Consider the following 27,160-nt stretch of genomic DNA (forward strand, 5'->3'; position numbering starts at 1 on the left):
AGGTTCGCTGAGATGAAGTGCTGGCTGGGCGGCCAATATCTGCTGGTGGTGAGTCATATGTTGGGAATGGATCAGAACCTCACACACTGACCGCCCCCCCCCCCCCCCGCGCGCGAGCTCGGCATCTACAGGATGCCCCTCCCCCCCCCACCAGCCTGTCCACCTCCAGCCCGGAGCCCCCTGCAGCCCCTGCTTCCCGACGCTGCAGAGCGAAGCCCCCGAAAGACGAACAAATAAACATAGGATTCGCCGGCGGGCAGAATAATAAAGGTTTAAACTTGTTCTGAAAGCGAAGGCGCAGGGGACAAATAATTCGTTTTATACACAGTGTCTAAAAAGGTATATTTTACCCCTTAAAGTCTTAATTTCACTTCACCTCGCTCTACCTTATCCTCGCCTCTCCTGCGCTCCTCCCTCCGTCCATTTCAATCCTCTCTCCTAACCTCCCTCCTCCCCCCTCCCTTCAGCTGCTGGGACCAGTGAGCCCCTGCTCTATCTGATGAAGATGTATTTCTTATCTGTGAAATCTAATGAAACCGGGAGATTCCTGCGTCTTTCTATTAACCTCCCTTCCCCTGTGCGTGCCCCCACACTCCAACAATGCCACCCAGTCTTTCACTGTCACATCCCCCGCTGCCACCCACCGAGGTTGCCACCCCTAATGTCTCATCGATGTCCACGTAGCCCCCTCTGAATCACTACACCCTCCCCTTCACACATCTGCAGTCCTGAAACAAAGAATGAGAGAGAGGGGCGCAGGGGAGACGAGAGAAACCGATAAAGAGAGATAGTGACGTAAACCACAGAAACACAGGCAAAGCAAACAGAGCCAGAGCCCGATAGAGATAGAAACTGAAATGACAGAGACACAGCGAAAAAGAAATATAGTCCGGTGACAGAGACAGAGTGCCAGAGCAATAAACCCAAGGAGAAACACAGAATAAAGGAGGACGCCGCCCACACGCCACAAGAAATAGCTGTGGGCAAAGCCCTGAAGAGATTCACTAGTTCATGTCCGGCATATAGAGTTTGCAGTTCCACTGGTGTGCAAGGGAATATTACCAAGACTTCTGTCATCAGCCCACAAAAACATTTATATTACTAATGGGAAACTACCCTAATTTACGCTTTAACAGAAAGGGTCCGACATATGCATGTTCAAGACTTCAATGGCTCAAACTTAGCTGTGAAGCAAGGGGGCGCTGTACAGGAAAGAGGCAATAATATGGCAGGCAGGTGAGTGTGGGAGGCCCAGGTGGAGTGAAACTGTAATATACCTGATATATTACAGAGCTTATACCAGCTCTCTCTTCTACTGAAAGTTAAACCTTCCAGAAAGCCACTTCAGAACTGTTGTTCAAGCCCTTGTACTCTTGCATCTGGATGGTGGTAGTGCCTTTGTAGATGGTCTTGCAGACTCCACACTAAACAAGCATTTGCAATGCAATAGGTCTCGAATTAGCAAAGTTTGAAGTTGTTGGTATTGTAAATGGCATTGTTTTTTATCTATTTGTTTTTAAAAGCGTCCGTGGTGCATTATTTAGTCTAGTTTTATGTAGCACTATGTTCCAACGTTTTAGATATCGCAGCACTAAAAGTAACATCGGTTACAAAAAACGGCACGTTGCTGTAGTAACTGGGTTTTAATAATGTAATGAATAAATGTCTGTATTGTAGAAATAAAGGCTGCCATTGAAAATAACAATGCCTTTTATTTTTGTTTTCTTTTTAAAAACATAAATAAAAGGCATTGTAATTTACAATGCCAATAGCTTAAACTCTAGTTACTGCGAGACCTATTGCATTACAAATGGAGCACACACAGGAGCGCACGTACACGCACGCACACATACAGAGACCCCCGTCGCACGCGCGCACACACACACACACACACACACACACACACACGCTCCCCCGTCACACACACGCTCGCACACACAAGCGCACCGACCCCGTCCCACTTACCGCCAGTCCGGTGTTCTCCGCGGGGCTCCGGCCGAGGGAGAGCCCCGCGTCACTGTGAATTATGTCCGCCTTCCAGCGCGTGGAAGATCCGAGGCCGGGGCCAATGGACTCCGAGAACGAGGCTGACGTCACAGCACCCCTCCATGCCCCCTCCTCCGCCGGACGACGCAGACTGCCATTTGAGCCGTGAAACCCCTTGCACTGTTCCTGGTAACTCGTAATGATTTATTTATTTATTTATTTGTTTTCATTCCACACGTCTAAGTGAGATCTTGAAAACTTTCCTGTTGAAATCAGGCCCAGTTAGAATGCATCTGTACTACAAGGGGCGCGCGGCTGGTAAGTTTCGGTTTCGCTGCTTTCCGCCGCTGCTATAGATCTCTGGCTGTCTCTCGCTGTTTTTCATCTAAACCACAAACGGGATCCGCTTTTTGCTGAGTTTATTTTCTGACCCAGTCTGACGCCTACCAGCGCTTGAATCATGTCAGCCTCCAAAGCTTTTTAAGCTTTTGTGTTTTGACTAGCTAGTTTGATTTGAAATGCCGCCGCTGGCTCCACAGTATAGCGACTGTGCCCCGCTGACAAATCTCATGGGTGAATGGTACAGCTGAACATGGGCTTTGTCCGGCAATAAGGTGTTCTATGTTGCTTTCATTACATTTGAGCGCAATGCATTTTTGTTAAGCTTTCGTGTTTTGACTCGCTACTTTGATTTGAAATGGCGCAGCCGCCTCCGCAGTGCAGCCGCAGCGCCCTGCTTCTGCTGTCCCGCCGACATGTCTCATGGGGGAATCTTACTATCGGTCACAGGCTTTGCCTGGCAGTAGGTTGTGACAAGTTCCTCCTCCCCCACAATAGAATACATCATAGGAGCCCAAAATGGCAGAACTGCATAGTCCCGTCCTTACAGCGCTGGCCGGACTACCCATCACCGTCTTGGCAGTAGTTTAGTTCATGCCTGCCGGTTCATATTCCTGGCAGCTGCAACCACATCAGTCTCAGGAGCCGGCTCATCCCCCGTTACAGCAGCCACACCCCACTCTCGGGAGCCGCAACTTTATTTCGCCAACAAGAGGGGCTCTCTGAGACCAAGGACAACAAGGTCAAGCATGAGAAAGGCAAGGGGGGCATATTGGCAAAGCATGGTACTGCAACCAAGCGGTTTCCATGTTGTTGTAAAGTACCGGAGCCTGTCCAGGGCCTTGAGCTTGCATGGTGTAGCAGCTAAAAACCTACAAATGTACTCACTTGCTCTAACCGATGGCTACAGTTTGTTAGGGTGCCCCCACGTGGACTTTGTACTTATTGCAGCAGTTTTATCTCCTCATGCTGCCCTGTAACCCCGGTACCGCATTGGCAGTGTTGAACTCTGGCGTCTATAAGAGGACTGGTGACAATCATAGCACGTGTTCACACTCACTGGGCTGCCTGCGTTTAGCTCTGATAGCAAGTAACCCGCAGAGCGACTGGCTTTGTTGTGGCTCGTCACCAACTCCTCCATTCCACATCTGTGAAGGCTCGCCTCCTGTCCTCACTGTCCCCAGGTTCCCAACGCAGTCATCGGTTAAAAAGACCAGTTCTGAAGATAAAGAGGCTGACTGGGAGTGCAGGAGGCGGAGGCAGAAGAGAGCTGGAGCCGGCAGGCTGTCCGAGACGCTGCAGGTTGTGCTCGCTGGGTCTCTCTCTCGTTCTTTTTCCCGTCTCTCTATGGGACTTATGGCCACATCGCCACATATCCAACCTCCCGAAGCAAAGATACACAAATTGGTACCAATTCTCATTTCCTCACATACGCCCACGTAATCTCTGTTGGCTCAGGTGCGCATCTGCAAGATTTTTCCCCTCATCCGCTGTGTTGTGTGAGGGTTCTGGATTGCCACTATGTAAGTGCGTGGAATATTTACACCCATTTACACTAACAAACACATACAACTGTGTACTTCACTTTCTACTCACAGAAACGCACACTTGCCCCCTCAAACAAAACACTCACACACTCTGATCACACCCTTAGTCTAATCTATGGCCACAGGCCAAGCACACTTATATACGTAGCACCACTGCCATTCACACCCGGACACCATCACTGCCATGCACACACGGACACCATCACTGCCATGCACACAGGGACACCACCACTGCCATACACACACAGACACCACCACTGTCATGCACACACGGACACCACCACTGCCATACACACAGGGAAACCACCACTGCCATGCACGCACGGACACCACCCCTCCCATACACACACGGACACCACCCCTCCCATACACACACAGACACCACCCCTCCCATACACACACAGACACCACCACTGCCATGCACACACAGACCCCACCACTGGCATGCACACACAGACACCACCACTGCCATGCACACACAGACACCACCACTGCCATGCACACACGGACACCAAAAAACAAAAATTATGCAAAGCATTGTCATTTACAATGCCAGTAACTCAAACTTAAATGCTGCGAGATCTATTGCATTGCAAATGCTTGTTGATTTTTTCCAAGGTGGTGTCCACCTCTGGGCCAAATAAGTGATCAGGGTTAACAGGCTGATTTAGTATGGTGGTTTGTATCTCGGGCTTGAAACCGGAGATTCTCAGCCAGGCATGTCGCCGTAACATCACACTTGTATTAATTGCCCTGGCTGCGGTGTCTGCTGCGTCCAGCGCGCACTTAATAGATGCGTTCGATATAAGTTTCCCTTCTTGTATTAGCATCTCTGCTGCCTCCTTATACTCATCTGGCAAGTGTTGTAACAGGGTTTCAAGTGTATCATAATGAGCCCTGCCATATCGATCTAAGAGTGCCTGTGTGTTGGAGATTCGCCAGATATTGGCCGCTTGAGCTGCCACCCTTTTCCCTGATGCTTCTAGCACTTTAGATTCTTTGTCAGGGGGAGGAGCATCACCCGTTGTTTGCGAGTTCGCCCTCTTCCGGGCATTGGAAACAACCAGAGAGTTCAACGGCAACTGTCCCTTGATATACGTAGGGTCCCCAGGTGCTGGTTTGTATTTTTTCTCAATTCTGGGGTTTATCACCCTTGCCCAAGTGGTCTCCTTAAAAACATCTCCAGCATGTTTTAGGACACCCTTTAGCATTGGTAGAGTCTTGACAGTTCTCTCTGAGGTTGAGAAGGTGTCAAACAAAAAATCCTCTTCAATAGGGTCAGCATGGCGCCGGACATCATGATTTTTTGCTGCCCTCTCAATAAGTGCATTAAACGCAGCTGTGTCTTCTGTAGGCGAGGTTTTAATAGCATAGACATGACTGTCTGGGGCAGTTTGTGGATCTCCTGGGTCAGCAGCATCTGTCCAGGGTTCAGTGTGATCTTCTGGATCAGTGTCTACAGGATAACTGTAATCCTCATTGTCACCATCCCCTTCTTCCCCATCTGAGTATGTGGGTGAGATAGGAGCAGTGTCTTGTCCATGTGGTGTTATAGGTTCAAAGAGAAGAGGTAACGTAGCAGAATCCCTCTTTTTATTTAATGGAATTTTATATGACTCCATAGGCTGTTCTGGGGCGATCTTTCGCTTAAAAATAGAAAGTCTACCCGTCTCGGCGTCGATGAATTGCCTCGACTGATCTTCCGTCGGAGGCTGTTGATGCTTGGTGGCCACCTCCGTAGTTGTAGACTTCGGACCCATGGACACCTTCTTGGTCGCTTCGACGGCCGTCTTAGGGGCGAAGGCCTTAGGTACCACTTTCGGCGGCAGTGTGAACTGGATGAGTGCCGACGACTTTGGAGGTTTACTGACCGGCTTCGGGGGTGGAGTAGCCTTTGGTCAGACAGTCGTAGCCTTCTCCTTAATGCGTTTCAGCAAGTCCGACACCTGCTTCGAAAAAGAGGCAGATGGCTGTGTTGACTCGACAGGTTCCTTCGAGTCACCGCCAGTAGTGGACTCGAGGTCTGTACCGCTTTTAGCCTTGTCGGGTCGACGCTTAGGATCGAGAACTTTCTGAGTAACGAGTCCCTTGTCTGTGTTGACTGCCTTGGGCGCCAACTTCTTCGGGTCGACGTCCTTGACCAGTTTCTTCGGTGCCCCGTTCTTCGGCTCGACACCCTTTAGCGACCTCACCGGGTCGATAACACTCTTCTGCTTTGTCGGTGCCGATGGTTCAGAGGTCTTCGAACCGACCAAAGTAATACACACTTTTGGTTTCGATTTAGTGTCCAGTGCTTTCGGTTGTGTAGACACCGATGCTTTCGGTTTCGATTGGTCAACCGATGGCTCGTTAGAAATGTCCGTAGTCGGGCCTTGAGGCGAGGCTGTAGAACCAAGCGTACGATCTTGGGTAAGGCCATGTGGCGATCCCTCGACCTGAGCCTCTTCAAGTGTTTTGGTTGCGGCCCCCGAACGAACGGTTGGGCCTAGCTCCACGCTCGAGCTATCTTCCACGGCCCCAAAGACCCCATCGTCGTCTCCTACCTCGTTGACAATGTCTTCAGTATCGACCATTTCTACATCCGCGTTGTAACTGGAGTCGATATCCGTTGCAGGATCAGACAGGTTCTCTTGAAGTTCCTGCTCGACTCCCTCATTATCCTCGGCATCGAAGATGTTCACCGGGTCAGGTGCTGTCTGCTGGGCCTCCTTCCGCGCAGCGCGTCTAAGGCGAATAGTTTTCTTGGAGCGGAACCGAGAATAAGCCATACAGCTGACTTCATCGTGATCCAGAGACAGGCACTTGTTGCACACCGGGTGGACATCGATGTGAGGATACTTGGAGTTGCAAACGGGACATCTCTTGAACGGGCTCCGTTCCATGATGGATCGTCGATAAGGCCTCTGGCGTCGACCAGGCCTTCAGTGCCGAAAAGCCACGCGGCTCCTCTTGACGTTCGGCTCGAGGATAGAGCTGGAACAAGTACTGGGCACTGATCGCAAATACAATACCGATGATAACTAAAGGCCTTTTGGCCAAAAAGAAAGTTTTTTATAGATTCCGAACTTGAGTTAACAAATATACATCCGAACCCAATGGCGGAAAAAAACAATCTGCGGTTGGAGTGGATGCCCATGCGCACTGTAGTCCATGGGAGGTACCACCTATCTCGTGATACTTCGAAGACTCTTCCAGAACAATGTGCAATCATCCGGACCCAACACTAGGCGGCGATCTATGCACAGATATGAATTCAGCAGCCCACATGCCTCGAACTTACAATTTTACGAATGAGTGCATCAAAAAAATCCAACTAGGAATAATAATGCACAGATTACTTCTTTGGGCATTACATGCTGGCTGTCCTAGAGGCTGGATTTGCTTCCTAAACCTTCAATATTTTCCTTTAGGCAATTAATAGCAAACCCAAACTATTATTTCATTGTTTAGTCCTTCATTTATGAGCATTATGGTTACTGCATTCACACCATATTTCATGAATTTAAGATGAAGAACCATAGTCCAAGTTACAAATTGTTACATTAATGTGCAAATAAAAAATACCTGATGCATTTTGAACTGAAGGCTCTCTCACAGGCATGAATAGTGGGAGATGTAGACTATTTTCATAAAGTGCTAGTGCAGTGTGCAAAACAAATGGAACCAGAGTGACTGACAGATTTAACGTTTGAATGTGATGTTTAGTACTTAGTTGTCCTCCTTATGTCCATCCTGAACAATTTTTGGTTGCATTTTGAGGATGTTAATTTATCACATCCCTTCAGTGGGATCCTATGTTGACTTGTAACTATTCAATAAAGTTATAAGTTTCGATACTAATATCTATTCTGGTGAGTTTTGCCACAATATTGCTTGATGACTTCATGAAAATTAACTACATCTCCCAAAGTCTTGAGCTACTCAGCAACCGACAGGAGTCACATGACTTAGACAAAAAAGAAAAGGAGAAAAGATTGGCGAAATATTTCAAGCTCCACAAGCATTTTAAGAAAATGATCAACATCTCCCATAACCACGAGTTATCCATTGACTAACTATACAGTCCTCAATTTTTTGAGAATTATTGTTATTGTATTCCGACCCTGTGTTCGAGATGAAGAACCAGAGAAGTAAAGTGTTCAACGCTGCTGAGAATGAAGCAGAAACCTACTCTGTTGATGGGAGACAGGTAGACACTCTCTAAACATATTGAAAATGGACGATGGTACTAACATTTTAAGGAAACACCAGCAGCACAAGACACACTTTAATTTACACTTTGCTTTTCAACATGCCATAATAGATAAACATGCAATTGACTCCCCTGAATTATGACAAGTGATTACTAATGTGACTAGCCACTAACTATATGCTTGCTTTTGTTGATAATGTTTTGTTCAATCTGCACAAACGAATTACCTCTTCATTGCTCCAGACTCCCTAAAGCTATTATTGCATTGTTTTTCAGGCAGTTTTCGTTTAGAGATATCATGACTCCTGGACATGCTATCAATATTGTATACTGCTGTAACTTCCTACAGTTGAACATTAATAAAATAAAATAAAAAACACACAAAATGTTAGTAGGAGAGCCAGAATGAAATGTTGAGCAAAAATGTTGCTATAGCAGCAGTAGGAACTATTTTCCCTTTAAGCTACAAGCACAACTTGCACGTTTAAGGCAGGTCTGCAAAACATACACTGTATAATAACATCAATAAATATTTGAGTAAATATGCATTTTATTACCTTTCAAAGAAGGCTTGTCTTCTCCTACGCAGTTCTTCAGAAGACAACGATTCTGGCTGACTGGTGATAGAAGACTGTTGAATATTTTCGGAATTGGACTCCCGAAAATCCATCTGAACACCTCCTAGAAATAAACAAATATATAGTGTAGTATATGTGCCAAAGTGTGTGCCTTGAATTACAAGTGACGAATCCTTCAATGTGTCACAATGCTCCTTTTTTCTCATAATGTTAATTAGTAGCAGGGACTCTCTGTGAATATGCATATCATTTATGTAAAGTTATTTTGTTTTTCATGTGTAGAAGTTCAAAACATTTTAAAAGGAATCAACCGTTAACAGAATTACAGCTGGGTGGGAAAAAACATCTAACATCCGCCAGTCTGGTATTTCTGGACTTGGACTCACTATACCCAACTCATCCCGATATAGCCAAGTTACTCTTGGACCCAAGACTATCCTCATCACCCCGACTCTTCCCCCCCATTATGGAGATCGAGAATCAGAAGGAGAGGGTGTGGGGAATGGGGTAGACTGATTCTCATAGTAAGGAGTTCAATACAACGCCAACACACTCCACGCTCTCAACACCGGCCGAGACCACCGCTGCTTCCGGGACGCCCCGAAACACACCCACGGACCCTTCTCCTGCCACACCTGCGACAGAACCACCAAACCTCCAAGGACCGGACCCAACCACTATCGCTGCATACTCCTCAACACCCGCTCCGCACACAAACACGCCGTCGAGCACTGGGACCGGCTAGACACCTCCGCCCCAGATCTTGCCTTCCTGACCGAGACCTGGTGGAACGACTCCTCAGCACCCGACATCGCCATAGCCATCCCGGACGGCTACAAGATCACCCGCAGGGATCGCGCCAACAGAATTGGAGGAGGCTTAGCCATCATCCACAAGTCCACCCTCGAGGTCTACACCCACGCAGAAGACACCCTCAACACCGCCAAACATCTGCATTTCCGGATCCACACCGACCCGAACACCACCCTCAGAGGAACACTCGTCTACAGACCACCCGGATCCCGGGCTCTGTTCAGAGACTCCATCGCTGACCTAGCCAGCACCCACGCACTCGCCTCCACGGACTACATCCTCCTCGGGGACCTAAACTTCCACCTCGAGAACCACAACGCCAACTCCGCCACCCCGATCGACAACCTCGACCTCAGACAACTCGTCACTGAACCCACCCACTCTGCCAGAGACACGCTTGACCCCCTCTTCTCCACAAGCACCCACGTCGCCTTCAACCACACCACCGAACTACACTGGACCTTCAAGAAACCAACCACGCACCTGCGCACCCAACAACTGCCTCGCCGCTGCTGGAGTAAAGTCACCGAAGACCAGTTGACCTCCACCCTCGCCCAGAACCCACCCACTGACCCAGATGTTGCTGCCCGCAACCTCAGACAGTGGATCGATGACTGCGCCAACACCCTCACCCCACTCTAGAAACCCTCAAACAGCCACACCAGCAAGAAAGCCACCTGGTTCACCGCAGAGCTCCAGACCTCCAAACGTACATGCCAGAAACTGGAGAAGAAATGGCTCCACAATCGTACGCCGGACAGCGACGCAGCCCACAAGGACGCCACCCGCAGGCATCACCAAATCTTCAGAACAGCCAAGAGATCTTCCTTCAAAACCCGCCTTGACAACAATGCAAACGACAGCAAAGAGCTATTCAGCATAGTGAAGGAACTCTCCAACCCCTGCGCCAACACCAACGACATCCCGCCCTTGGAAGACATGTGCGACTCATTGGCCACCTTCTTCCATCGCAAGATAGCCGACATCCACGACAGCTTCAACACCTCGACAGCCCCGACTACGGCAGACCCCATCCCCCGCGAACACCACCTGCACCAACAGCCTGACCTCTTGGTCCTACGTCAATGAAGACGAGACACGCAAAGTCATGAACTCCATCCACTCAGGATCACCTTCAGACCAGTGCCCACACCACGTATTCAACAAAGCAGACGCAGCCATCGCACCCCAACTACGGAAGGTCATCAACATCTCCTTTGAGACAGCGACATTCCCGGAGTTGGAAGCACGCCAAAATCAACGCCCTCCTCAAGAAGCCCAAGGAGGACCCAAGGAGGTCAAGAACTTCCGTCCCATCTCCCTCCTCCTTTTCCCGGCGAAGGTCATTGAGAAAATCGCCAACATGCAACTGGCCCGCCACCTCGAGGACAACAACACCTTAGACCAGCCCCAATCCGGATTCAGACGAAACCAGAGCACCGAGACAGCCCTCATCGCCCCCCACAGATGACATCAAGCGCCAACTAGACAACGGCGAAACTTCAGCCCTCATCCTCCTGGGCCTGTCAGCCGCCTTCGACACAGTCTGCCACCACACACTAAAAAAACGCCTCCAAGAAGCAAGAATCCAGGAGAAGGCCCTGGACTGGACCACGTCCTTCCGCTCCGGCAGAACCAAGAGAGTCCGCCTCACCCTTCCGATCTGAAGCCACTGACATCATCTGCGGTGTACCCCAGGGCTCATCCCTCAGCCCGACCCTGTTCAAAGTCTACATGGCCCCCCTCGCACAAGTGGCTCGCCAGCACGACCTGAACATCATCTCCTACGCCGATGACACCCAGCTCATCCTCTCCCTCACCAAGGACCCACACACCGCCAAAACCAACCTCCACGAGGGAATGAAGGCCGTCGCTGAGTGGATGAGGAGCAGCCGCCTGAAACTGAACTCGGACAAGACTGAGGTCCTCATCCTCGGCCCCACCCCCTCTGCCTGGGACGACTCCTGGTGGCCGACCACACTGGGGACAGCACCGACGCCCACGGACCATGTACACAACCTAGGATTCATCCTCGACTACTCCCTCTCCATGTCGAAGCAGGTCAACTCCATCTCCTCCTCCTGCTACAACACCCTCCGCATGCTCCGCAGAATCTACCAGTGGATCCCGACCGAAACCAGAAGAATGGTGGCCCAAACCCTCGTCAGCAGCAGGCTGGACTACGGCAACGCACTCTATGCAGGAATCCCGGCCAAACACCTACAACAACTGCAACACATCCAAAACGCCTCCACCCGCCTGATCCTCAACATCCCCCGCCGCAGCCACATCACCCCCACCTAAGAGACCTGCACTGGCTCCCCGTCAACAAGAGGGTCACCTTCAAGCTCCTCACCCACGCACACAGAGCTCTCCACAACACCGGACCAGCCTACCTGAACAGCAGACTCAGCTTCTACACCCCCACCTGCCAGCTCCGCTCTGCCAGCCTTGCCCTCGTCCCCCGCATCCAACGAACGACCTCCGGTGGGCGATCCTTCTCCTTCCTCACCGACAAGACCTGGAACACCCTCCCGACCCATCTGCGGTAGACCCAAGACCTGCTCACCTTCAGAAGACTCCTCAAGACCTGGCTCTTCGAGCAGTAGCAGCACCCCCTCCCCTCAGCGCCTTGAAACCCTCACAGGTAAGTCGTACGCTTTACAAGTAACTGATTGATTGATTGAATAATCCTACAGAGGAACATCTTGAGGAGGGTAAAAGAATGTAAATGCCTCCTGTTCGAGCAAGCGACTCTTCGGACCAATCCATAGCCAACCTTGAGGTCACGGAAACTTTGAATGCCTCAATGTTGATCCTGCAAAAGACATTGCAATGCCTGCTGGAGGTTTCAGTAATAAATAATGACTCTTTAAAACCCCAAAAAGATCAGTATAAAAATTATGGTGGGGGGAACTGAAACAAATTAAAGACCTCATACCCTCTATAGTTAGGCCAGTTGGTGGGGATAAACAATCGGGGGAAGATAAATCCCTGCTGGGAGGGGAGAGGAATGATACCCCCAAGCAGGCGGAGTAGCAAAGCGTATTTGTATTGCAATATCCAACGACCATAAAGAAACAGGGAGAAACAATGAGCTTTAAGCATTATATACCGCGGACAAGGAGATGAAGGAAAGGCCTAAAGAAGGGGCTAACTTTAAAACAATAAAAATAAAGGAGTTTGTTGTAGAAAATGGGTATAAGTGTTCAATAAAGGCTGTTGAAAAAGCTTGTGGGGAAAAATACCCCTGCAGGCGTAACAGCTATTTGTAACCCAAAAAAGGTGGAGAGGAAGGAGAGAGAAGTGGGGGAACCTAAGGGTAGAAAACTACATTCCAAGAAATACCCTATGAGTAAAGAAGAGGGTGACAAGGACATGAGCAATGAAATGGGTGGGCAAAGAGGAATAAGATCCCACAAAGACCAAATGCAGAGAGGGAAGGAAATGGAACCATCGGGTAAAAGGAAAGAGGATTCGAAGGGGGGCCACTAGAAATAGAAAATCGAAGTGATGTGTCATGGGAAAGGCAGCAAAAAAAAAAGTGAGGAGATTAAATCCACTAAAGAAGTCACAATTGTTTTCTCTATCTAATTGTGAACGTTTACGGAATATAGGCACTGAAGATCTCATAGAAGTGGGATTTACTGTAAACAGACTGGGGAATAAAGTAACTAAAGTTTTGCTATACTCATGGTTGGTGAAGTAAGCACTGGTAAACGTAGAGTACAAGTTACATAAAGAAGGAATCAGAGAAGTACAATGGACAGAAATGCTAGACTGTAATCACCAAAAAAAACACATATTTTGCATCATGCAAGGTTGGGATCAAGGCAGCTAAGGCTGATCGATTAGGGTTGGGATGTTAAGGAAGATTTTGAAATCACCATTAGAGGCCACAAAAGAAACGAGCCGTGGCTAATAGATACGCATCCTGGGTAAATGAGGAAAATGGTTGGCTAAATTAGATTAAGAGGTAGGGTTGCGGGACATCCTGGCTATACTATCCTGAAACGTTAATGGGTTTAGAAATCATGAAATTGGAAAGTTTTAAAGGAGTTATTAACGGTAAAGAGAACATGTGTCTGCAGGAAACCTGGCTGTGCGACGAAACCCCAATGATTCAAGGGTTTGTCCAACAGAATACATCAGCAAAGAAGAGGCAATTTCGATGAACATCTGGTGGGCAAATAACGTTGATCGCTACAAAAATTGCTAGGAAGTTAGTCCCCCTGGAAGTAAAATGTAATTGGGCTACAGCCTGAAGAGTTCTCCTGTTGGACCCTGACCCACTACACGAAGACAATGTCATTGTAAAATTTATATACAGAAGGGTAAAGAAAAAGGAATATACGCCAGAACTGGAAATGTTTAAAGAACACATACTGGCCCTGACCGATCTCTTTCAGAGAGATGTACTCATTGTGTTGGGTGATTTTAATCATAACTTAGATCCCGGTAGGATTGTCCCATGGTGCAAAGAGTTACTGTCCTTGTATACAATAAACAATGCCAACTTTCCTAGGGTTGAATTGGCAGCACAGGATATGGCTCTAGGAACAATTCTGGGCTCAATGGGCTTAGTTTGCACAAATGGCAGAATGGAGACAGATCGACCAGCGAATCGCACATTTAAAATATTCCAACAATTATGCTCTATAGATTATGTTTCTGCATGTCTGGAACTTAGACTTAGTCAATGGCTTTGAGGTGGTAAGAGTGGAGGGAAGCAATCACTAACCAATAAAAATGGAAATACTAGGAGAAAAAAAAACCAAAGAGATATAGTCCCCCTGTACTTATGGTCTATCCAAGGCGACTCACAACTCGCATATCAGGGGAGCATATCGAAAAACTAGTCGCCGTTCAGCAGAGCCAAACACTAGGAAGTATCCCAAACATAAATGTTATTAAATGGTTAGAAAATATAATTAGCCCACTAGTGGAAGGCTTAAGGGTCAAAATGAAAATAAACAGATTGTGTGACTGTAGGAAAAAGAAAAACCAGGGCAAAGAGAAGACCTGGTTTGATGAAGAATGCCATAAATTAAAAGCAAGTATGAGAAAAGGGGAAAGAAGACTCAGGGGAAAGTACGACATAGAGACGCTCCGCAACCTCCAGAAACTAAGGAAAAGATATAAAATGCTCTTCAGAAATAAAAAAAAAGAACATATAAAGAGAGTTGTTGGATAAAACTATTGGTAGAAATAGAATCAAAAGATATAAAAGGATTTTGTAAGTGGGTTCAAGAAAGCTGTGGTAAAATACAGGGGTCCTTAAACTGAGTAGTAACAGAGGACGATTTGGTAAGGTAACCGAGGAAAATATATGGAAATGGGTTGAACCAGAGAGGTTAGGAATTAGATATGGCCCGGTATTAAGGAGGACGTTAAGGATCTCTTCACAACAAGTAATGTTTTAAAAAAACATAGCCAATTTAACCCCGACTCGAGCCAGAGGGCCCAGACAATCTCCCAGCAGTGATTATAAAGACCAGGCATATTGGTGGGCAGAATTCTTTTCAAAAATGTTCCTTGGTATACTTAATTTAGGTCATATCCCAGAAAACTGGAGAGGGGTAATTATAAGATCCATCCATAAACAGAGAAATATAAAAGCCCTGAAGAACTATAGATTAATCAACCTACTGGATGTAGGAGAAAAGGTATTCACTAAAATAATTTTGGGAAGACTCAAGGATTGGGCAGAAGTAAATCAGATTGTGCCCCCTGAACAGGGGGGGTTTTAAGGAGGGCCATTCTATAGCGGATCACTGATTTGCTCTCTGGTCCATTACGCAAAAGTCTATGGAGCAGAGGGACAGTCTGTTATGCTGCGTCGCAGACTTTTGTGCAGCATTTAACTTGGTGGATCTTAAGAAACTGTCGGAGACGTTGATCAGATACAATGATCACCAAAGGTCTCCTGATGATAATCCAAAAGATACATAGCCATATGGTAATTCTAGATACAGAGGGGACCCAATGGCAGAAAATCCCAATCGGAAATGGGCTAGGACAAGGGTTTGTTTTGCCCCCCCCCCATCTTTTTATCCCTATTCATAGCAGATTTACAGTCAATGCAGAATGGAGACAGATCGACCAGCGAATCGCACATTTAAAATAAGCCAACTATTATGCTCTATAGATTATGTTTCTGCATGCCTGGAACTGGTCCATTACGCAAAAGTCTGTGGAGCAGAGGGACAGTCTGTTATGCTGCGTCGCAGACTTTTGTGCAGCATTTAACTTGGTGGATCTTAAGAAACTGTCGGAGACGTTGATCAGATACAATGATCACCAAAGGTCTCCTGATGATAATCCAAAAGATACATAGCCATATGGTAATTCTAGATACAGAGGGGACCCAATGGCAGAAAATCCCAATCGGAAATGGGCTAGGACAAGGGTTTGTTTTGCCCCCCCCCCCTACTTTTTATCCCTATTCATAGCAGATTTACAGTCAATGCAGAATGGAGACAGATCGACCAGCGAATCGCACATTTAAAATGAGCCAACTATTATGCTCTATAGATTATGTTTCTGCATGTCTGGAACTGGTCCATTACGCAAAAGTCTGTGGAGCAGAGGGGCAGTCTGTTCTGCTGCTTCACAGACTTTTGTGCAGCATTTAACTTGGTGGATCTTAAGAAACTGTGGGAGACGTTGATCAGATACAATGATCACCAAAGGTCTCCTGATGATAATCCAAAAACTACATAGCCATATTTTAGCCCAGGTAATTCTAGATACAGAGGGGACCCAATCGCAGAAAATCCCAACGGAAATGGGCTAGGACAAGGGTTTGTTTTACCCCCCTACTTTTCTCAGATTTACCGTCAATGTTCGGAGCTGCTAGGGGTGCTAGCCCAAAGCTGGATAGAAAACATAATGCAGGTTTACTTTATGCAGATGATTTCGTATTAATAGACCAAACAGAGATAGGCCTGCAAAGAAAGTTGAATATGTTTAATAAATACTGTAGCCTTAAAAAACTTGTAGTAAGCATGGAGGTATTGAGCTTTGGTAAATAAAACAATAAGGTTTGGCTGGGTCCTGGGCTCCATGAAGTTGGAAAAGGTACACAAATATAAGGACCTAGAGATGTGGTTCGAGAAAAACTTAAAATGGCATATTCATCTGGATGCCTAAGAGTAAGAGCCCTTGCTTTTGTTAGTGGTTTGAAAAGATTTAACAAAGATTATGGAGACATGTCTGACAAGCCTGTTCTAAAAGCTTACAGCCATGATACCACCCCAGTTCCACTATGGAGCAGAATTGTTATATTTAAGTGGTAAAAACAGATGGGACGCTGAAGAAGGGAAATGCTAGAAAAACCAATTATCATTACCCAGGTCGTCAATAGTCCAGGTGGTAGGATCGGAGACTGGAATGGTATCATGAGATATAATGGCATGTATTGCGCTATTTAGATTCTGGCAGCACCTGGGCTGTGGGGAAGAGTACAAAATATCACAGTGGTGCAGAAATGAGATATTGCAGAGTGAGCTGAAGAGGGCATAGGGGACAAACAAAACCATAACTAAGGCCTGTAGAGTTATGAATGTCAAGCTGTGGCCACAGAATTTACAAAATGAGATAGATAAGATGGAACTTAGGACACTAGGGGGAGAAATTTCTCAAGATCTCGATCAACAATAAAAAATCTGTACGCTTCATGGATAACTCTTGGCAAAATAAACAGCAGTTCCCATATATAGATATAGATGTACTCCCCAGTCGTTGGATTAGAAGAGAAATACGAAGGTTAAGGATTAGTATTAACCCCTGCTATGCTAACAACAGCGTAAAAAGAGCTATGATTTATTCCAAAGGGAAGTGCACCTGTAATCTGGGCAGCACATGCATCATTTTACTCATTTTACCAGACTGCCGGAAGGTCTTGGATGTAATAATGTTTTTATGCCCAATATTTATAAGGTATGATATTACAAATCGTTTGCAAGCAGTAGATCTTTTAACTGAAATGCATAATTTGGATATAGCATGTGCTATTGGGAAGTTTATCATAAAAGTTTAAAAAATCTCAAAAGCAAATAGAATCGAAATCTTTCTCTTAGATATTTATATGATAAATGGTATTTCATACAAAAAGGTGGAACAATTAATGAACTCTGTATATATGTTTTTTATGTTGGATTTTATTAGATGAGTTTTATATGAGATTGTATCTATGGCGATTTTGTGTTTAAGGACTAATTGGTCCAAATAAACTTTTTGTTTGGACTGAACTGATAGAAGACAGTTGAATATTTTCGGACTTGGACTCCCGAAAATCCACCTGAACACCTCCTAAAATAAATAAATATATAGTTTAGCATATGTGCCGAAAATTAGTAGGGGGATTCTCTGTGAATATGCATATCATTTATGTCAAGTTCTTTTGTTTTTCATAAGAAGAAGTTCTAAACCAAGATTTTTATCCAGAAACAAGATATTTAAACAGGCCTTGTAAGATTGGGTCCACAATACTTCATAGCAGGTAGGGATGACTCAAAAATAGTTATGCTGTACTATGAAAATAAAACTGAAAAACTGAGATGAAGTCCTTTAAGTCTCTTGGTTAGTGAGCCAATAGCCTTTGTGTTTCTAACGGGACACAGAAAGTATTCACGTGGGCCAGTAAACATAAATTACCTTCATTACTGGATGGAGTCTGCACAGCACGAATTCTAAAATACAACTCACATCAACAGTGAAAATGATAACACATTAATCTGTATTATTTATTAAGAAGAACACATCTACAAAAACTACATGGTTATCACAATCCTTGCTTATTGCAACGAACATCTGAGTAGAGGTATTCAAATTATGCAAACAAATTGTTACATAAAGTGCAAATAAAAAAACAACTCACGCATTTCAACTATAGTCTCTCACAGGCATGTATAGTGGGAGATGTATAAAAGAGCTAGAGCAGTGTGCAAAACAAACGGAACCCGAGTGACTGGCAGATTTTATGTTTGGCGGTTATGTTTACTAATTAGTTGTCCTTTTCATGTCCATACTGAACAATTCTTGGTTGGATTTTGATGATGTTAATTTATCAAATCACTCCAGTGGTTTCCGATTTTGACTTGCTCCTATTCAATAATGTGATGACTTTCGATACGATATACATTTCGGTGGGTTTTACCACAAAATCACTAGATGAGTTGACCATGCAAATTGACTACACCACACACAATCCTGATCTACTCAGCAACAGACAAGAGTCACATGATGTAGACATAAAAGAAAGGGAGAAAAGATCAGGAAACTTTTTTATGCTCCACAAGTACTTTAAGAAAATGAACAACATCTCCCAAAACTAGGCGTTATCCGGTGATTGACAGGAGTAACATGACTTGAACATAAAAGAAAGGGAAAAATGACCAGCAAAATACTTGCCTGTGAGAAAGACTTTGTCCGAAATGCATCAAGTGTTTTTGGTTTGCACTTTATGTAACAATTTGTAACTTGCACAATACACAATTTGATCCACCTCTTGATGTGTACAGGAGTTCTTTGGAGTGAGCATGCAATTGCGATAGCAATAAGCACTGTGACACTCAATCCGCCGAGCACCACTACCAAAACGAAAAGCGTACCTACCTTGAGTTGCACTAATTCAAAAGAAAATTTGTACATATTATTGTCCTGATTATTAGGACATTTAAAAAATACTCGCCACAAAAATGATCTCTAAGCTCTGGTTATTGCCAATGCTGTCAGAGTGTGACAGTGTTTTAAATGAGAATCAGATTCTCTTTATTTTATAAGTGCTTTATCTTGTTTCTTGCCTAGTGTTGTGCGGGACGGTGATCCACCACCAAACTCCTTCCTGTCAATAGTACTCTACTCCCCAACAATGAACATCAATGTAGACTTTTTGCCTGAGCAAAGATGTGAAGTAAGCTGCAAATGCATTTCAATTTCACTCATGCTGCCAGTGAAAGGACGTTCTTGTTTGCAAAACATTCTTTTTTTGCACAGCAATAGGCAGCCACCCATTGGGCTCAAAGGGCTTCAGCCCCCGCCCCCCACCCCCGTCGTGAGTGGCAGCCCGGGCTGAGACAGCTTTCTGGGCACACACACAGCCGCGGCAGAGTACTTCACAGGTCTTTAAAAGACCATTTGCTTGTTAATGAGACTTTGTTGTTTTTTCACCCCTTCTAGAGCCCTTGCATTTCACTTTGGCTATTGTTGAAAGAATTGACCCCCCCCCCCCCGCCCCGAAATTTTTTCTTAGCCCCCCGCCCCCCTCCGAAATTTGGCTCTAGTTGTGCCTCTGACCACCCTTATTCTGATTCACAATCTCTACATAGATTTTGTAGCGGTTTGTTACTACAGTGGTGGTTGGGTGTAGAGGAGCGTTGATTTGAAAACAGATGCAAAACAATTTGTCCAACTTAAGCTTCCTTGTTCAACCGAATATCTACACAATAGAGCTTTGTGAACGTGTCCACAGATGACAATCTTGCTTCCATACAAATGTCTTGTAATGGTGTGTTTGCTAAAAAAGCAATGGTTGCTCCCTTTTTAGGTTGAGCCTAGCGCAGCATACATGCGCTACTCTGGCAAGACTTATAGTAAGGGGGCTTCAAAAAGCTCACCACACGCTCGTGCATGTGGCCTACTGCATGCGGTTACCCGCACAGGCACCATGTGTTTTGAATTTTCGTGCCCAGACGCGTGCGCGATAATGCAAAACAGATGACCTCGCGGGACGCTGCATTCCTTGAATGCCTTGTTTTTTATGAAGATGCGGCCTTTACACACGAGTAACTTGGTTATCAAACTGGTAACACAAGGCCTATGCTAGCAGCGAGGTCTAAACTGCCCCTCCTTGACCACTAAGAATGGCATTCCCTCAGTGAGCACATCCTTAATGACCTGAACGTTAGCTGACGTTGTCAAAGCCAATAGGTCTGGCTCGATTCAAGCATTTAACTTGTGTTGAGTACTTTGGTAATGCAAAATAGTACTTCATGCAGAGTAATGCAACAAAAACCTCACCGGAGGTTAACTGATACACCAAACAATACCATGCGAGAGAGGCTGAGATTTAGTCAGATTGGCGGGGCCAAAGGCAAATATATTTAAATATTAAAAAATCGGTAATAGTAGGTGTTTCGACAGCGGCGCTGTGAACACAGACCTAAAACGCAGCAGTGTCAGAAAATGCTAGCATTGGGGTGGATACTTTCTATTTTTACAGTTGCCCGTGTTATATATTCTTGCTGCTGGTGCAAAACAGATCAATGCAAATGTCCTGTTCCCAACGATGGTGGGTATTGGCCATTTGTCACGGTTTTATGACGTCAAGTGACCGAACCGCGCAACAAACACACTCTAAATTCCTCTTCCATTCACTGTAATTAAAGCTGGTTTGAAACTAATGCAAAGTCACTATTTGGTTAACTGAAATTGTTAATTAGGGAATTTATCTGAAATGGTCTCCATGACGTCCTCACTCAGCATTACCAGATTGAGCCACGGGCCTCTGTTCCCTGCTGGGTTAATACAATGTTGCCACTTCTCCCCAACCCAACCTCCCACCCTAGCTTATTCGCTCCTTTGAAGTGAGTGTACTCTGCCACTAATCAAGTTAGTTCGAGGTAAGAACAGTTGCGCTTTGTTTAGCTTTCGTAGAATCTGACCCTTACTGGTTTGGTTACCGACAGAGGTCACTCATGCTGTGAAATGGATAGTTAGCTAACTGGCATGGAGAATCACGTCGGACGGTCACTTTGGCCCTGAGCATCCTGCCGCTTTTGTCTCTTTCCATAGCTCAAATAAGACAAATGATGGGTTACCATGTTACCATGTTCTTGTTGCTGCTGGTTTTCTCACACTGCCCGTGTGTTTTTTTCCCCCCTCAGCGAAGAGTCACTATATATATTCTCTGTTTCGTGGGATCCAGTGGTTTATGCATAGAGTGTGTCTTTGTATTTATATATAGCACAGTCTTCACAGGTGAGTGATTGGCTAGTATCCGTTGAGAGACCTGTTTAGTAATTCAAGATTGTTTAGAGTGACAGTGGTGAAAGAAAAATGAAGTAATCACTTCTGTGATTGGCAGGGTACTCGCTCAAACTTGGGTGGTGGAATTTTTTTTGTGAGGAGCCGGGTGGACACTCAGAGTTGGGTGGAGGACTCTCTTTTGTGGCTGTCCAATATGAGAGCAGTGGGCATTGGATCTGGGCATCACATCTGTTGTTTCAGATGAGTGGTGAAAGCTGGAGAAGTCAATTTCTTTTACATTTTTTATGGTTGACAGGCTGGACGGTGTTTGTTAATTGCAGTTGTCTTTGCTGTAGTTGACCTTGCTGGGTAGTGGAAATTGATAGAAGGAATCATTTAGTTAGTTGTAGACTTTTCTGAAGTTTGCCTGTTGGGATAGTGAGAATTGACCGGAGGCTTCTCCTTTGTGGTTGGCCCGGGTTTCCAGTGAGCTTTGGATGGAGCTGTATCTTCTGAAATCATTCATGTAGATGGTGGGAATTGATCTGGTGTTGGATGGAGGAGTCTTGTCTGTAGCTGGCCTGGAAAGGAGGTTATCGTTGGTTGATGAAGTCTCCTCTGTGGATGACCTGAGTTAGTGAACGGAGTTGGTTAAAGGAGTCTCTTATGTAGTTGGCTTGGGGTAGGTGGATGGGGTTGGATGAACGAGTGTCTTCTGTAGCAGGCATCGATGGGAAGTCAGAGTTGAATGTTACGGTTTCCTCCATAGTTGGCCAGAGTGAGCAGTCAGAGTTGAAAGGAGGAGTCTCTTATGCAGTTGGCCTGGGGGTGGCCGTTGTTAGATGGAGGCATCAGTTTTGTAGTTCATCAGGGAGATATGTCCAATTTCTTTTTTTGCTTAGCCGCTCTGGCTGGTGGGATTTGAATGATGACAACTGGTCTGTGGTGGGCACAGCTCTGCTGCAGGAATTGAGTCCAGAGCTCTATTCATCATTTCCCACAGATAATCTTGGAATCTTAGGTAATTTGCTATAACTCTTCTACTCATTTGCAAGTGTTTAGTTATTCAGCTATGGATTTTCTACGTTTTAATAGCACAAAAATATCTTCGGTTAGAGTATATCCTATTCTCCAATGTATTTTAAAACAAGTTAGTGTAATGAAGATCCAAACATGTAAACCAATAGAGATTCAGTCCCAAAGGTGCACAATGGAAATGTTGTAAATAAACTTGACAATCAAAATCTTGATTGTCACCTGTAATTGAAGATTTCTAAGTAAACTTTTGGTTCCTCATGGCATTAGAGTAAAAATATGGATTACACAGACGCAACCGCTGCACAACTATTACAAAGATTATCAAGTAGTACTAAACATCTTCAAGTTGTTTGAATCTTTGGAATTATGTGATTTTTGTTTTAAAAAAAATACGTGGTCTGACCTAAATCCCTGTTCCTTCTCACGTTGGCGATCTTATTAACTGCATATGCTGTGGTTGGGAGAGGCTCCCAAAACAGTAATCAAGACAGTGTTGCCACGTAGGACAAGCCAGGCATGGCTACTTTGTGATTACGGAGTTTGTTGCAATTTTTCCTGGAAGCAAAACTTCTTAACCCCTGCATCCCATCACATGATCTGTCTAAATGAATCCTAGCTCCAGAATGTCCTCTCTTCCTCCAGCATCAGTGGGTGGGAAGAGGCTCAGCAGAGCTGCCAAGTTTTCAGTTTGCGTGACATTCCCATATTTTCAGTATATATATATGAGTGACATTTCGATGGTTTATGTGTGACAATTTGAGTGACAGTTAATTGCAAGTAGAAACAAGCATTGGCATAGCCAATAGGTCTCGCCTTTGGGACCTTATAAGTGTTTAGTTATCCAGCACAATATCCTTGGTGCAACAACATCAAGTGTTGCATGGCTAAACACTTATAAGGTCCAAAAGGCCAGACCTATTGGCTATGCCAATGCTTGTTCCTTGTTGAATTCGCCCTGGAGTGTTTTGCAATGTCTCTCCGGCATTCTTGTGGCACAACTGAATAGTTTGAGCTATCCATCTTGCAATTGTGTTCTAGGTAACTGGTCTTCCTAGAAAACTATTTGTGTTGATACAAAGAACTGTTTTGTTTTCCTGTCAGCCTTTGGTTTTTGGATGTAATGCATTAGTGCAAGTCTAGCGTCCAGAGTGAGTAATGTCTTCTATGCATGTGTTTAGGTCTTTGAAAAAGCTCGGTATCTGTATACTTTGGTTCATGTGGGACTATGTGATAACCTTTGGCATGAATTGTGGGTCGATTCTCATGACGATTCGGTCTTTGTGAACTTGAAAATAAGGTTCCTATAAGGTCAGTGCTTGTAATTCACTAACTTTGCGCGGTGATGATATGGCCTCTACAAAGGCCGTCTTTAGTAAGAGCATGTGTAATGTAGCCTTGTGTAACGGTTCAAATGGTGCCTTCATCAACAGTGTGCGCACAATATTTAGATTCAAGGCGGGTACAGGTACTTTTGTCGAAGGTGTGATTATCTTCGCCCCTTTTAGGAAAAGTTAATTCATATGTGTTGTGAAGAAACTTCTTTCAATGTGACCTCTTGTGTACGCCACTATTGGTACTAAGTGAACTTTTTTTTAAACAGATTATAGGTCACATATATTGCAAGGCTCCGGAACCCGGAGTCAACTGCACACATCAATGGGTCAACAATAATGACGTTGACTTTTACAATCAAACAGACCCCTTCCCGCTCCCCCCGATTGCGTGAACACGGTCATGAAAAGAAAACGGTCTTGCATTGTCAGAGCAGCACATTGAGTTCATCAAGCACCCTGCAAATTCCAAAGTCCACTCATTATTAAGTGAACATTTAAAGATGCATAGGTTAGTTTACAGTCTATAAGATGTGTTAAGTACTTAGTCATGCTGCTGGCTCTGCATTTGTGAAGTAGTGGTATTGGGGGGTGAAATGTACGCAAATTTCCCTAACCAATCTATCCACAGTGCATTCCCCATGGACTAGTCGCAATATTGTCTGGAGGCGCAGCGTTGGCATTACTCGTTCTGAGGTGTTGCAAACAGATCTATCTCTAGTATTCCCCATTTCTGAAAGATCTCTGTGAGTACTGACTGATTCATTTCCCGTTCGTCAGACCATCAAGCTTGTCTGCTCAGTCGGTCTCTTCAACACTGTCCTTCCCTGGTAGGTGGACTACTAAGATCTCCATTTTCCTTTAAATCGTCAAATTCCATATCTCTTGTGCTAATGTTCACAGCAGTAGAGACAGGAGTCCCACCCTGTTTATTTATGTAAAACATGGTGGTTGGATTGTCTGTGTGTACCAGTATTGTTTTTCCACATAGCTCTTTTTCAAAAGCTTTTAAGCCTGGGAGTACTGTTTTTAGTTCCAGGATGTTGATGTGTTGTACTGCATCCTGGTTTTTGTATCACTTGTTGAATATGCTCTTTGCATCTTTTGTATGAGTTTGCCCTTACCAGCCAGTTGTCTAGGTATGGATAAACACGTATGCCCTTCCTTCGAAGGTATGCTGCTACTGCTGCTAGACACTTAGTGAAAGTGAATACCCTTGGTGCTGATTTTTTATCGAATGCTAGCACCTTGAACTGGTAGTGTCTTGTCTACCACAAATCTTTGGAATATTTTTATGGTTTGCGTTGAAGGGAATGTGTAAATCAGAGTCCTTTAAGTCTATTGTTGCCATATAATCCCCTGCCTGTAGCTGTGGTATTACCTCTTGCTGGGTTGTCATCTTGAATCTTTGCGTTTTTATAAATTTGTTCAAAAACCTTTGGTCCAAGATAAAACATAGTGTCCAGTCTACCTTTGCAATTAGGAAATATGTGTACTAATTTCCCTTGGTTATTGCTTTTTTTGGTACTAATTGTATTGCGTCTTTTGCCAACATTTCCTCTATTTCCTTGAGTAGACGTGCTGTTTCTTCCCTGGAATGCATCTTCCCCCTTGGTCCTTTGTCTAGAGGTGTCTTGTATAATTCTATGCATTATCTGTATTGTATCAGGTTAAAACTCCATTTGAATGAAGTGATCTTCCCTCACTCCTGAATGAAAGTTTTTATCCTGCCTTCTACTCGTGTTGGATGTAGGAATGCTTGGTGTTGTAAGTCTGCCTCTCGTTTTTTCTCCTCCCTTGCTAACACACTCCTGGATCTTGTTCTAGTGTGTATTGTACATGCTAGTAAGTCACTTGCTTCCAGGGGCTCCTCCCTTTGTGATTGTCCTCTTCTGCCTGTAATATAATAAGCAAACCACAGGGATATATCCAACTAACCCTTTGATACCTGGGTAAAGGACAAATCGCTATGCAAAAAAAATGGTGTCAAAGGAATAAATAAAACAAACTAGACTTGAGTAGAGTACATTTAATTACTCTCTTTAGGATGACTATTGTTCCTCATGAATATATCTGGTCTATTCAAAACGGCAGTGGAAAATGACCACTCAATACAATTATTCATACATACATGAAATCAATACAAAAATAAGACATATATAACATAACCCACAAAAAATATATATATGTAAGTGTCCCCTCATACATTCTGGGAGAACCATTTAGAGGAAATCTGACCCATGTGCCTTAGAATGGCTATGTAGTAAGTAGATCTGACTCTACTATGGCACATAAGAATTCAACAAATTAATTATTTTTGCAGATCCCTCCAATTGACTGTTTTCGACGTGACCACGTTTCAGCCTTTTTATCTTTGACCAGTTCAGGACAGGGTTATACCAATAAATCGTAGATTCAGGAACAAAGCCGGAATCTGACCACATGCTGTAAGGCCACTCTTGAAACGTCCAAAAAATAATCACTTACTTGTACCAAACAACACCTTCCTATGTCAGTATGTTGCTAGTGTCTCTCTCCCCATGTAACATTCATTGGGAGAGCTTCGCCTGGCCAAAAGAGGAATTATAAGTCGGTAGGGCACTGTAAACTCCTACATCTGTATCCATGCACAGGGGACGTGGAACACGGACTGCCGCCATAGGAGTGAACCGCTGCTCAAACTTTAAACTCCATTACCTAGTCACGCCACGCTCGAGCGCATGCGCTCTTCTGCCTGGACATCCGCAAGAGGACTGTCTTCCCTGCTGGAACTGCCAACTTTGTTGATGTTGTTGTTGGTATGATTGATATCCTCCCTGATATGTTTGTTGGCATGTTTGATGGGAGCTGCCGGCTGGAAAGTCTCTCTTCCTGAAGTTCTTCTTGAAGGGATGGTTCCGCTATGCATATTACTGTTGAACTGTAATGCCCCCATTGATTTTGGCGTCTCATTATCCTTTTTCAATTGATTTAGGGTGTCATCTACTGCATTTCCGAAGAGTTGTACTCCATTAAATGGTGCATTTAAGATATTGTTTAGAACTTCTGGTTTGAGCCCTGAAATGCATAGCCAAGCAGGTCTTCTTTTTGCGATACCAAACAACATTTGTCTGCTTGATGTATCTGCAGAATCTAGGGCTGATTTTAAACATGTGCTGGAGACATTTTTGCCATCTTTTACCAGATGGGCTGCTATTTCTAGGTCTCGTGGCGTTGAACCACGCGAAGCGCGGTCTCGCCAGAGACCTATTGTTAGGGATTCTTCTTTCCAGGATAGGGGACAGGAGCTGACCGCGCGCTCGGAATTGAGCGGGCCACGCGCACGCGAACCCGCTCGCTGTGGCCAGCTCCTGTCTCCTCTCCCGG

At 45.0% G+C, this 27,160-nt stretch overlaps 1 protein-coding gene across 2 annotated transcripts in view; it reads right to left on the reverse strand.

The window, feature by feature from the left end:
- The window catches only part of ATXN3 (ataxin 3), a 357,787-nt gene that overhangs the window by 29,688 nt on the left and 300,939 nt on the right, over nucleotides 1–27,160 (reverse strand). For both annotated transcript variants that reach the window (XM_086937684.1, XM_086937683.1), the window contains exon 9: nucleotides 8,622–8,745. In XM_086937684.1, coding sequence (XP_086793810.1) covers nucleotides 8,622–8,745 — 124 coding nt within the window. The remainder of the gene's footprint in view (nucleotides 1–8,621; nucleotides 8,746–27,160) is intronic.

The sequence above is a fragment of the Lissotriton vulgaris genome, chromosome 9 (genome assembly GCF_964263255.1).
Source record: "Lissotriton vulgaris chromosome 9, aLisVul1.2, whole genome shotgun sequence".
Lineage (NCBI taxonomy): Eukaryota > Metazoa > Chordata > Amphibia > Caudata > Salamandridae > Lissotriton > Lissotriton vulgaris.